Below are 13,086 nucleotides of genomic sequence, written 5' to 3'. Positions count from 1 at the left end.
CAAACCTTTGGTATATGGGATGATGCTCTAACTACTGAATACCAGCCAGTGCTCATATAGAAGTTTCTTAAAGTGAGAGATGGACCTATAGTCCCTAGACACTGCCCAGATGCCTCACAAGCACAGCTGTACTCTATGGTTAGGTGGGAAAGCAAGTTCTCAACATGCTGTGAGAGGAACAGGCATAGGCACACCACAGCAAGAGGGACAATGCAACCCTGCTCGTGTGGCTCTGTGGTTGAGCATCGATCATTCCAGGCACTGAGAGGTTGTTGGTTCAATTCCCAGTCAGGGCAAATGCTCAGATTGCAGGCTGGATCCCTGACAGGTGGCATACAGGAGGCAGCCAATTGATGTTTCTCTTTCATCAATGTTTCTCTCTCTCTCTCTTTCTCTCTCTCTTTTCCTTTTCTGAAGTAAATAAAAATATATTTCTTTAAAAAGAGAGACAATGCAAAAGTGTTACACAACCCTTCACTGTAGACCTTCCTCATAATCAATCACTAATTCCAAGATCACAGTATTTTCCTCAGAAACCTTCAGTGGTATGTTTTTCAAACTTTTTAACTGTGACCCATAGTAAGAAATATAGTTTACGATGTGACCCTATACACACAAAGTTATAAACACATGTAACTTGAACCCAAAGTTTTGTAAAACAATCCCACTTTTACTAGAGATTTTCTATCCTATTTTACTAAAATGACCCTGACCCTCTAAAGTGATTTCATGACTTGCTAATGGATCTGGACCTGCAATTTGAAAAACACAGCCTTAGGATCATTTTACATTTTTGATTTGAGAACCACACTTTTGTCCTTTTTTTTTGTATTTTATTTTTAAAATTTCCTTCAATTACAGTTGACATCCAATATTATTTTATATTAGTTCATGTGTACAGCATCGTGGTTAGACACATATAATTTACAAATCCCCCCCAATAAGCCTAGTACCCACCTGACACCAGACATGGTTATTACAATATTATTGATTATATTCTCTATGCTGTGGTTTACATCCCCGTGACTATTTTGTAACTACTAATTTGTACTTCTTAATCCCTTCATCTTTTTCACCCAGTCCTCCTCCCATGTGGCAATCATCAGTCTGTTTTCTGTATCTATAAGTCTGTTTCTGTTTTCTTAGTTCATTAATTTTGTTCTTTAGAGTCCAAGTATAAGTGAAATCATATGATATTTGCCTTACTCTATCTGACTTATTTCACTTACCATAATACCTTCTAGGTCCATCCATGTTGTTGCAAATGGTATACCCTTTTGTCTTTTGATTTAAAGATGGTTACCTATAAAATACAAGGACAATATTGTGGGTTATAAGGTAAGTTTACCTCTCGGCTGGAGTGATGTAAGAACAGAATTCTCAAGCTTATCTTAAAAGTGTGTGTGTGATTGAAAGATCTAGCAGAGATGGATAGCTGTTAATATACCAGCTTTTTTTTCTTCATTTCAATTTGCATGAAATATCTTTTTCCATCCCTTTACTATTAGTCTGTGTGTATCTTTCTTTCTGAGGTGGATCTCTTGTAGACAGTATATATAATGTGGGTCTTGTTTTCTTATCCATTCAGCTACCCTATGTCTTTTGATTGGAGCATTTAAGCCATTTATATTTCAAGTGATCATTGAGCCGTGGCCAGGGTGGCTCAGTAGGTTGAGTGTCGACTCATCACCAAAAGGTCACCGGTTCAATTCCTGGTCAGAGCACATGCTCAGGTTACAGGTTCAATACCCAGTTGGGGTGCATACAGGAGCCAACTGCTCGGTGTTTCTCTCTCTCCCCTCTCTCTCCCTCTCTCCATCTCCCTTCTTCTCTTTCTAAAATCAGTTTTAAAAGCATATTAAAAAATAAAGTGATTATTGATAGGTATGTATTTATTGCCATTTTATTCTTTTAACTATGTTCTTCTGTGTTTTTCTTTTCCTTCTACTTCTTAAAGCAGGCCCTTTAACATTTCTTATAATACTGGTTTAATGGCAACAAACTCACTTAGATTTTTCTTGTCTGGGGAACTCTATATTCCTCCTTCAATTTTAAATGATAGCCTTGCTGGGTAAAGTAGTCTTGGTTTTAGGTCGTTGCTTTTCAACATTTTGAATATTTCATGCCAATCCCTTCTGGCCTGAAATGTTTCTGTTGAGAAATCAGCTGACAGTCTTATGGGAGCTCCCTTGTAAGTAACTAACTGCTTTTCTCTTGTCATTTTTAAGATTCTTCTTTGACTTTAACCTTTGCCATTTTAATCATGATGTGTCTTAGTGTGGACCATCAGTAGATGAGTGGTTAAAATTCTGTGGTACATTTGTACAATGGAATACTACTCAGCTGTTAAAAAATAAGGAAATCTTACCTTTTGTGACAGCACAGATGGACCTGAAGAGTATTATGCTAAGTGAAATAAGCCAGTCAGAGAAAGACAAATACTGTACGTGGAGTCTAATGAACAAAATAAACCAACAAACAGAGTGGAGACAGACTCGTGGATATGGAGAACAGACTGACAGCTGTCAGAGGGGAGGAGTTTGGGGGATGAGTGAGAAGAGACAATAGTATGGTGATTGCCACAGGGAATGGGGTGGGGAAGGTAGAAGGGAGAGAGGGCAAAGTGGTGATGGAAAGAGACTTGACTTGGGGTGGTAAAGACACAATACAATATACAGAAGATGTATTACAGAATTGTATTCCTAAAACCTATATAATTTTATTAACCAATGTCACCCCCATAAATTCAATTAAAAAAAAAGACCCCAAGCAAAAAAAAAAAAAAAGAATATGAAATTCTGTTTAGATTGTTGGCTCTTTCTTCTTGTAAATTAGTCTTATCTTGGAAACTACATTAAATATCTTGAGAGCAGGAAAGTAACTCCACTGAAATGCCTTTGTACACTTGACACTACCCAGCTTAGGGATGAATACAGATTGGGGGTTCACAATACTCCAAACATGAGTCTCATTAGAGTATCTCCATGGAAGACTGAATACTGGGGAAAGGACCAATTAGCCTCTTCATATATTTTGAGCTCAAGGATTTTTAGCTGCGAGACCAAGTCACGTAGGGCAAGACTCTCTCAAGGAAATTCAGAAATCCTAGAGCAGGGTGGGCAAACTTTTTGTGTGTGCCAAAACTAGCAAAATCTCTGACTCAAAATTCTTCTGCGTGCCAACATGTTACGCCTACTTGATATCTCTTAAGGTGTACATATTTGAAGAACCTTGAAGAAATAATAAAATTCGTTCAAGCGACAAAAACACAGTATATGATGATGAAAAATACATTTATTTTTTAATGTATACATGTACACTGATAGTCCGACAGAAAACTTTATGACTCCGTTTGACTTTATGACTCTCTGCTGGTAGTCATCTCCACAAGCAGATAAAGTTCTATAACATGGTAACAAACAAACAAAAAACCAGCTCTAGAAAATCAACTGTTAAAAGTACTGCATACATGAGTCTCATTAGAGTATCTCCATGGAAGACTGTTTGCAATCTCTTTCCACTCATCTGCAAGCTTAAGGCCACACAGACTGAGGGGCACTCCTTCCTGCCTCCCACAGTGGCATTTAGAGATACTACCACCTTAGCCATACTGAGGAGTTTTCAGAGATACTTTCCCTGCCATATTAGCCATGGTCCCCTTTATGTACCTGATTTCCCATCACACATTGCTTATATCAAAGCTCTCCATTTCCAAGCCATCACCAGATTCTACCCACCCTAAGTCTGTGTATGCTTCTTACATACATTTCAGTATAGATGGGGGTGAAGATCCTTCTGTACCTCTTTCTCAAGAGGTGTCCTGTGTCCCTAGACACTCAGTTTTCTGGGGACAGGTGACCAGAAAACTGTCATGATGGAGAGAACCAAGTCATCAGGCTGATGTAGAGTGTGGAAAGTGAAGACAAAGTGGGCGCATAGACACTGCCTATGCATGGGTACCTTTAGTCTCTGACTCTGTAACTTTTACAGACAACCAGACACACTCATCGACAGACTGAATCACCATACAAGCTTTTCTAAGACAAAAGTCTTTGCCACTTTGCCTGTCTGGTGAAACAGAAAGGCTTTGTGATGCAGTCGGGTGACATGGTTCTATCCTCTGTGAGGTGGAAATGACAAGGCATGGCATTGGGGGTCATTAGGTACTAATGACCTAGATATAGGGAAGGGTCATCTCCTCGTACTTGTGAGTTTTAGACCATGTTGAATCCTACTTTTTTCTTATGGGATTTGATGTATCCCTTATGTACCTATGGCTCCATCTTTATTATTGTCCTAATGATATGGCAAGTGAAAAGGAGTTACCATGGATTAAGGTTAGAACCTAGAAGGAGCTGCTGTCAGGTAGGGAAATACTGACTATGATTAAACTAATTATGCCTCAGATAATAAGCTTTTAAGACCTCAGAATCTCTCCTTTTACCCTCCCCACCCATTATTATACCACACATTTCTTTACTTTAATATGGTACTTTTCTTCTCAGAGACTAGAATAACTCCTTACCAGACTATCCCGGCAATGTATTCTAATGGAAAAATCAAGAACCTTTCTATCAACCTTGAATGGAGACCTAGATTAAATGAAATCTATATCCCTAGATCTTAGAAAACTCCCCAATATGAAGGATTCTTTCCATTAGTGGTCCATGAAGGTACTTGTTGGCTATTAGATCTACACACCCTTTAATTTGTTCCACTCTTCTTTTTTTCATGCTAACACATAAAGGCAATATTAGATGAAAGTCTATGTGTTTTCACAGAAATCCTGGTGAAGCCCCCAGCTTGTTTGCATACATCATTTTTTAAAAAAATAATTATTGTTCAAAGTATTACATATGTCCTCTTTTTTCCCCCTTTGACCCCTCCACCCTTCCCTTCTTTCCTCCTCTCCCCCAAGCCTTCAGCATCCTATTATCTGTGTCCAAGGGTTATGCATATGTACATACAAGGTCTTTGGTTGATTACCTCCCACCCACCCACTCTTCCCTGCCTTCCCTCTGAGATTCCACACACTGTTTCATGCTTTGAGTATGGAAGAGTCTTGAAATGAATCAGAAGCAAATAGAGAAGGGAAATGTTGGGGTGAAAAGGATGGAGATAGAAATGAAAGTAAATAAAAATATAGACATATAAATAGAAAGGGATTAGTAAAAATATATTAGATTTGTCTCATTTTGGACATAATAAAAAGTGTCCCAGTTTCACACTTTAACTTTTTTGTCTTTAAGCGTCACCGAAAGCTCAGGCAAAGGGCTATAGATGCAGCAACAAAAGGTAAAGTCCTAGTCTCTTCTCTGCCTTCCCTCCACTGTGGGCAAGGTTCCCATGGATTTTGTCCTCCTTTGATCTCTGGTACCAGGGACATGTACTCTAACCCAGCCGTGGGCAAACTACTGCCCGCGGGCTGGATCCGGCCCGTTTGAAATGAATAAAACTAAAAAAAAAAAGACCGTACCCTTTTATGTAATGATGTTTACTTTGAATTTATATTAGTTCACACAAACACTCCATCCATGCTTTTGTTACGGCCCTCTGGTCCAGTTTAAGAACCCATTGTGGCCCTCAAGTCAAAAAGTTTGCCCACCCCTGCTCTAACCACTAAAGGTGCCAATTCTCCAAGTCAACAAATTCTCCTAATAACTTTCTTGGGTGGGAAATCAGATCTTGGGAATGTTCCAAAATCATCCATTTTACCCCAAAGAATGAAGAATGAGAAAGTGGGGCAGAAGTGCTTAACTGAGTAATTTACTGCTTTTATGAACCAATGGAAGTCCCTTCATCTCTCAGTCTTTTATTCATAAAACTAGAGGCCTGGTGCATGAAAATTCATGCACTGGAGGGGGGGTCCCTCAGCCCAGCCTGTCCCCTCTCACAGTGTGGGAGCCCTCAGGGGCAGGAGGCGACCTGGAGATCAGGGCAAGGCGACGCCACATCACACCTCTGCTGCTGCCACTGCTGGCAGCGCAAGCCTTGGCCGGCCCTGGTTACCAGCTCCTTGGGCTGGCCCTGGGCGGCTGGGCAGGTGCCATCTGAGGCTTGTCAAGCGCCTGCTGCCCTGGCAGGGCTGAGGGGACTGGGCGCCACCATCTTGTGGCTGTGGGTACTGCCATTTTGAGGGCGTGGCAGTCAATTACCTTATTCCCTCCTTATTGGCTGTGGGCACCACCATCTTTGCAATAGTGTGAGGGTCAATTAGCATATTCCCTCTTTATTAGATAGGATAGGCACTTGAAGATCCTGCTCACAGTGTGATTGTGAAACTCCAATGAGATTAGGTCTTGGACAACCCATTGTAATTGATTAAGTTGTATGCAGACGTGCCTTAGTGAATTGACTGTTGGGATTTCCAACCTTCTCTTATTCAAAGGCCTTCATTTGAATGCCCCTCAATCCTTTCCCATTCCATGTAACACTGTCTCCTGGTTTCTTTTTCCTTTTATTTTTTTGTCTCCTGGTTTCTCAGCTAGAAAACATTCCTTCAAAGAAGATGAGAAGCCATGGGAGCTGCTCTCTGTCATGAAAAGGTGATTACTTTCTCTTTGTAGTCTTCCAACTCCAGGCTGAACTGTGATGATTTCTCTACTTGGCCTGGGACAGGGATGAAAAAAGGGGTGATGACTGGGAGGGAGTCAGATACAGTGGAGGCTGGAGAACTAGTTGAGAGGGTTGCTAGGAAAAGGAAGGTTCAGACATCTCAAGAGAGAAGAGTCTCCTACTTCTGCTCTGGGCTAAGCTCACAGTGCTTCTGGAAATCAGAATTCAACTTGTACTTAATTTATAAAAAGCTCTGCATGGGTTGGCACTCAGCTACAAGACAGTTACTCAGTCAAGAGAATGGATAAATAAGTGCATACATAAGTCATCACTCTCATATTCTTACAGCTACACCCTTTCAAGGGCAGACCCCTGGACCCTGATGACATTACCTCCTCTGGTTCTGTCTTCAGGGAGCCCAGTTCCTGAGACAGCCCCCATCCAGGAGCCAATTATCTCATATTCTTCTGAAAATCTCTAGAGAAAGGGATTGGCTAGATATAGCAACTCATCAAAGTCCCTAGAATACAGAGTTTCCACAAGTAACTTATTTTCCAGAGTTTGGAAATATTGAATACCAGTCTGTGGCCTTTTTAACCCAAATGAGACTGAATCCAGGTTCTACTTGGTGATGTTCCAGATGATGCCCCATCAGCTAAGCATTGGCTCCCCCATCTGCCATATTTCCTTCTCCTGGTCAACTTCCCCATCTGGGTCAGCCGAGAACTCACCCCACCTCCCAGTTGTTCATGGCCCTGTGTTCTCTTGAATGGTCTGAGACCTTGCCTTAAGGCCCCAGACCCTCAGTTCAGCACACTATAACCTTCCAAATGGCATTTTCCTATGAAGAAAAGTTTAGGAGTAAACGCTAGGGTCAGGGAGAGGCCCCAGGGTGTACAGGACTAGGAAGGACAGGACCAATCTTCGGGTCACAACTTCCAAAGAGGAAGATGTCACTCCCTCATTAACAGTAACCATGTTTTCTCTTCCAGCCACAGCTGGCTTCCTCAGGAGGGAAGTGTGCGGAGCCTCCTCTGTGCCGATGCCTACTGCCAAATCTGCAATGCCATGGTGCTGGAGATCCAGCGGTTGCTTGTGGGTGAGAACAGCCCGGACTCTGCCACTTCACCAGGACCATTAGAGGGCTCCCCTTGCCTAGAGATTCTGTCCAAGTCCAACGTGTCTTTTGAGCAGAGTCTGGAGCATCATTCCATGCACCCGAAAGAGCTTTCATTTCTTTCTGCAGCCCCTTCAGTATCACAATGTATGGACCAGAAATCCTTAACCTGGTCAGCTGCACAGTCAGTCAGTTCAGATAGCATCAAAGATTGTGAGGCTGAACAGTCCCGGCTAGAGCAGGCATTTCAAGTGCAAGAAACTCCAGTGGATTCAGAGACGATAGTTTCTTCAAGGTTTGAGGAGCCTAGGAATACAGTGAACCAGCAGAACCTATTGAAGAACAATCTCAACCTTGTGTTTGGGAACGAAGGTCAGACACCCTTGCATCCCCAGGTCCCTATGCTGATCCTGAACCAAGAAATCACTACCCTGACACATTCTGTGGCCTTGCCTATGGCCACTGTCCTCCCTACCCACCTGCCATTCTCCAGTCCTGAAGTCCTGTGGCTTCTTGAGGCGCATGTAAAAAAATGGATGCATTTCCAGAGGTGGGGGCTGCCTAGACGTGTAGAGAAGTCTCTGAGGCAGTTTATGCCAAACCTACCATTGTTTTACCAACTTGTAAACAACCAACCCGTTTCTGTCATCCAAAATGATATTGCTAAATTCTCTGTAGAGAAATTTGCGACCATTTCTTATCAGACCTGGGGTTCATATATGGCTGGCCAGGCTACCCAGGCATTCTGGGTTTCTGAATGGTCCATTATAAACCCAGTACAAAGACACCACTACCAGCAAAGCCCAAACCATGTGGTGCCTCTAGCCTTCCCGTCTCCACCTGGTAGAGACATAAGTAGTCTCTACCTATTTCCCAGACAACAGGCTAATGACTCAGTGGGCCACTTACAGCAGAAATACACCCAACTGTTCTGTGGCTTACCTTCCCTGCACAGTGAGTCTCTGGCTGACACCTCCTTGGGCTCTCAAGATCACTCCACACATGGGAGCATGTCCAAGCTCTCCTTGGAGGATCCTTTTCTCTTCAAGGAGCTGTCCTTCCTCCCTCGGTTGCCTAGAACTCCACCCCAGTCAGCCCCACCCTCTTCCTCATCTTCCCCAAATTGGGTCATGCCATCTGATCATCAACTAACTCAGACCCATGTCCCGTTTCTGACTCTGGCTGAGTGTGAAGCCTTAGAGTGGCACCTGCTGCAGAGGCGGCTCCAGCGTCAGTGGGGTTTGCCAGCTGTTCTGCAAAGAGCTCAGCACACCCAGAACCCTGTGCAATATAAGTCTCGTGGCACAGCCCAGTCTCCTCGGACTGTGAAAACTTCCTGGCCAGGAAAGCCCATTTCTGTTCTCACAAGGGAACATGCCCGGAGGCTGCTGGACTTCCACCTCCAGAGGCAGCTGATTCGCCACCGCTGGGGCCTGCCCCAAATGATCCAGCAGTCCTTCCAGTTGCTCCTGGCCCCCACTCACCAGCAGACTCCATCCTGGAGCAGCACAGCCCTAGCCAATGTGAGTGCTGCCCAACACTCAGCCCTAGAGGCTACTGGTGCTGATGGCCCTTTCTCACCCTCTAAGGACCCAGTGTCAGTCCGCATGCCGCACTTATTAGACCAGGTCAAGGCAATACTGCAGAGCCACATCAACTCCAAATGTGGGCAGATTCATGAGGGTAAGGTCCCTGCCCATGTGTCTAGGTCTTGTGAGTGCCTAATTCCTGGGGGCCTCAAAGTGACTCCCTTCACTTGCACCCCAGAAAGCAAGCTCTTGGAACTACAGGCAGCAACCGACCCTGACCTACAACAGAAAGTTAGGCCCTGGCTGCCAACAGTCCCTGATCAGCAGCCACAGACCACCCCAGATGCTGCCACTGAGCCTCGCAAGCTAACTCGAGCCCTGTCCAAGGAAGTCCTTGAGAAACTGGAGATGATTTTACGGTACAAGTATCTGGCCTTCTTATCAGGGCTGAATCCTCTTTATTACGTGGCTCCCTCCAAGGCCACGGCCCCAGCGATCACTACTCATGCTGCCACCACAGAGGTGGTGCCTGAGGCTGTCAAAATCTTAAGAGAACCTCTGACTCAGATGATTTCACTTGAAGAGCAGTGTCTAGGTCGTGAGCCATTTTTTCAAGATACCAAAGAGACTTGTGAAGAAATTGCAGGTGATTCTCAGTCTGAAGTGCAAGTGGAAGGAATGATTGAGATGGAGCCTCCAGAAAGGCAGACAGAGTCTGCTCGGCCCTACTTACTCAAGAAGCCCATCTTGGCCAAACTAAATTTCCATCTGAGAAGGAAGGTCTTGGAGATACAATGGGGAATCCCCACAAAGGCAAGGGAGTCCAGGGAACCAACTGGAGCAACCCCAGAGAACACATCCACGCAGGAGTCTCTTGGGAGTCTAAGCAACCAAGGGAAAACATGCCTCCAGGAACTGCCCATCCCACCAGACATTCCCTGTGCCCCACATCCAGAGTGGCTCTCCCTTAAGGAACAGTTGTCCACTGAGTTAAAGGCAGTGCAGCAGAACCAGAAGCAACCTAGTTCCAGAGCAGCACCCCATGGTCCTGCCCATGGGCCCTGCAAGACGACTCAACCCTGTAGAGACATGACCGAGGGCCCAGTGCTTTGTGTTCAGCTGGAGGCCAGTGTGAACCACCCCAGCCTGGAGGAGTCCCAGGTCCCTGAGTCCCAAAGCCCTGGCAAGAGCAAGTACTCAGCCCCAGTCCCCATGCTGACTGAAAAGAAAGAGGACCCAAGGAAACCCAAATCGTCAGGAAGACGTAGAGAAGGAGGTGCAGGGTTTGTGCTCTTCTCAACAAGAGAAAAAAGCCAACCTGCTGGAGCCCAGAGGCTAGAAAGGATGCTTCTGAACAGGACACCCCAAAGCCCCTGGCTACGGAGACATGGCTTTCACCTTGATGCTCTCTGTCAGCACAGTTCCCAGCATCGCCCTCAGCTTAAGCCCCCAGTCCTCCTTCCAGGAGTCCCGGGAGGGAAGGAATCTAAGAAGAATGACCCGCAAGACAGTCGAACCAGGCTCAGTGTCAGCCTCAAGGGAGCAAGGATTCCTGAGAATGCCCAGCCTGCCGGGCCCCAGGCGCCACAGGCCCAGCCTGTCCAGGCCCAACTCATTCAGCATAAGCCGTTACAGGGCCCAGCTTTGCAAGGTCAGGTATTGCAGGGGCAGGTGATGCCAGCCCATACTCACAAGAGGCCCAGCCTTCCAGAATCAGACTTGAGATATAAGATGAAATCCTTTCTGCAGTTTATCAACCTCAAGGCAAAAGGCAAAGAGCACAAGGAATCCATGTTTTTGACGGCGGTGAACGTGGCCAACACCAGAAAAGAAAGTGCAGCAAAGAGGCTGGCTCCAGGCAAAAGCCCCTCGGAGCAAACTAAGACAGAGAAGAAGATAAGAGGGGACCCCGAAGCCCCATCTCCCCCGACTGAGAGACAAACGGGCCTGGCCTCCTGGGAAGGCTCCCATCGCCCAGGCAGTAAGCTCAGGCACCGCTCCCGCTCCCATCAACTCCAGTCTTCCTCAGGCTGAGGCCACCCCCGCCACTGCCCTGGCACTCTCCTCAAGTGCCTTGTTCCACCCAACCAGGACCCTACCCCAATTCTCAGCTCTCACCTCAGAGGGAAATGTTGGCCTGCTCAGGAAGACCCAGCACAATCAAAGGGCTTTGTAGGCATGTCTGCATCCCTTAAATGGATAGTTACTGTCTTTTTCATTAATGTGCAGTGGGGCAGCACTCCACCCAAAGTACAGTCTGTATCTCTAAGCAAAGAGTTGTCTGTCTGTTCCTTCCCCCCACTGTGGCGTGTTAAGGGAAGGCATGAGGGAAGCTAAAATGTCCTTCCTATCTAGGGAAAGAGCTTTAACCTACACTTACGTGGGGTCAGCATTCTATACAACTCCTCCCAGCCCCTCCCTGGACAGTGGATAAAGGGACTTGGTAGAAAAGGAAGACCCTCATTTAAGGTGCATTGAAGGTAAAGGTCATACTTGAAATCCAGCATGGCTTCCCATGGTTTCCTTGAGCCCAGAGGAGCAATGTGGACATGAGGATAGTACTGACAAGAAGGAGTGGCCAGGAATCCCACAGGCAAAATCCACTGATGACTTCTATACATGGCCATCTCTGGAGAGGAGCTTTTTAGAGAAGTGTCACAGTGATCCAACCTGGAGGAGGTGCTTTGTGTTTATCAAAAGCATGTAGCTAATGTGATGGAATGTCCAAAGCTAATGATAGAATCTCCCCGTTTCTGCTCCCTCTTGGTTATTGGTTAGATCTTTCTGGAGAACTCAGCTGGGAGGCTTCTGTAGCTGTCTTGCCTATATCCCACCTCCACGGCCTGTTATCTGCATGGAGTGAGTCCTGCAATGAAGATCCCAGTAGGATATGGGAGAAGGGCTTCTTTCCCACCCCCAAGGACAGGCAGGGGAAGGCAGGGAGGGGAGCATATATAGACAAACAGAGGTCTGAGTATTTGGGATAGAAACTGACATGTTCTGACCAGGCCGTGTAACGGAACAAAGCCAATTTGATTTGTACTCACAAGAACCTAGAGCCAGGAAGCCAACCAAGGCCCAAGTGCTTTGAGGGAATTAATTAAATCTGAGCTTCAATCTGCTTGCCAATGGTGTTATAAAGGGAAGTGAGTTTTGGGAAAGAACCACAAACCGAAGGGGCTTTCTAACTGTCTGGGCTTGTCAAGTTACCACCAGCAGCTTGTACTTGGCCCTACTGCTGTCTCATTTCTACATCACCTACACCTGGGATTCTGCTCCACTTTCTTCTTTTCCACCAACCTTGCCTCCTTGGGGGAAAAATCATAGGAGATAGATAGATAGATAGATAGATAGATAGATAGACTTTAATGTACTTCATGTATATTACATGGTGCTGAACTTAGCTATATCCCCTTCCCAGGATGTACCTAATGCAGGGGTGGGCAACCCCTGGCACACATGCCAAACATGGCACGTCAGTAACTCTTGCTGGCACGCGAAACCCTCTCTTATAATCTTCCATTTACAATGTTTTTCTTAATATCGACTTTTTTATTTTTCAGATAAATTCAGTGTGGGTGCATCTTAGATAAATAAATAATTTTACATAACAAGTTATCTTAAAGACCATAGACATGGATTGACGAGAGAGGGGAAGAGCAATTTCAATAGTGTCAAAAACGAACTATTGAGGACTTGGAATGCCATTCCAGAAAATTTTTTCTGTTTAAAAAACTTTGCAACAGCGTTACTCTCCATGTTTTCATCCACATGTGCTTGTGAATCTGTGAATCTTTGTTCTCAGTGATGAATTTTGTTAAGTCTCATAATAGGAGTAGCCTGACGGATGAAAGTAGTAGCTTGTGCATATCTCTGAAGGTCACA

The 13,086-nt window shown here is 45.1% G+C and overlaps 1 protein-coding gene across 1 annotated transcript; it reads left to right on the top strand.

The window, feature by feature from the left end:
* Positions 1-4,667: 4,667 nt before the first annotated feature.
* On the top strand, positions 4,668-11,396 carry LOC308525895 (protein SPATA31F1-like; the record flags this gene model as incomplete). Its single annotated transcript, XM_081100780.1, is given in 6 exon segments — positions 4,668-4,673; positions 5,250-5,295; positions 6,485-6,545; positions 7,548-11,232; positions 11,236-11,254; positions 11,257-11,396. Coding segments are annotated over 6 exon segments (3,957 nt in total).
* Between the last annotated feature and the right edge of the window lie 1,690 nt (positions 11,397-13,086).

Source organism: Myotis nattereri (assembly GCF_964212035.1).
Source record: "Myotis nattereri genome assembly, chromosome: 10".
Taxonomy (NCBI): domain Eukaryota; kingdom Metazoa; phylum Chordata; class Mammalia; order Chiroptera; family Vespertilionidae; genus Myotis; species Myotis nattereri.
Note: the sequence above shows the minus strand (reverse complement) of the source record. Positions and strands in the feature narration are given on the sequence as shown.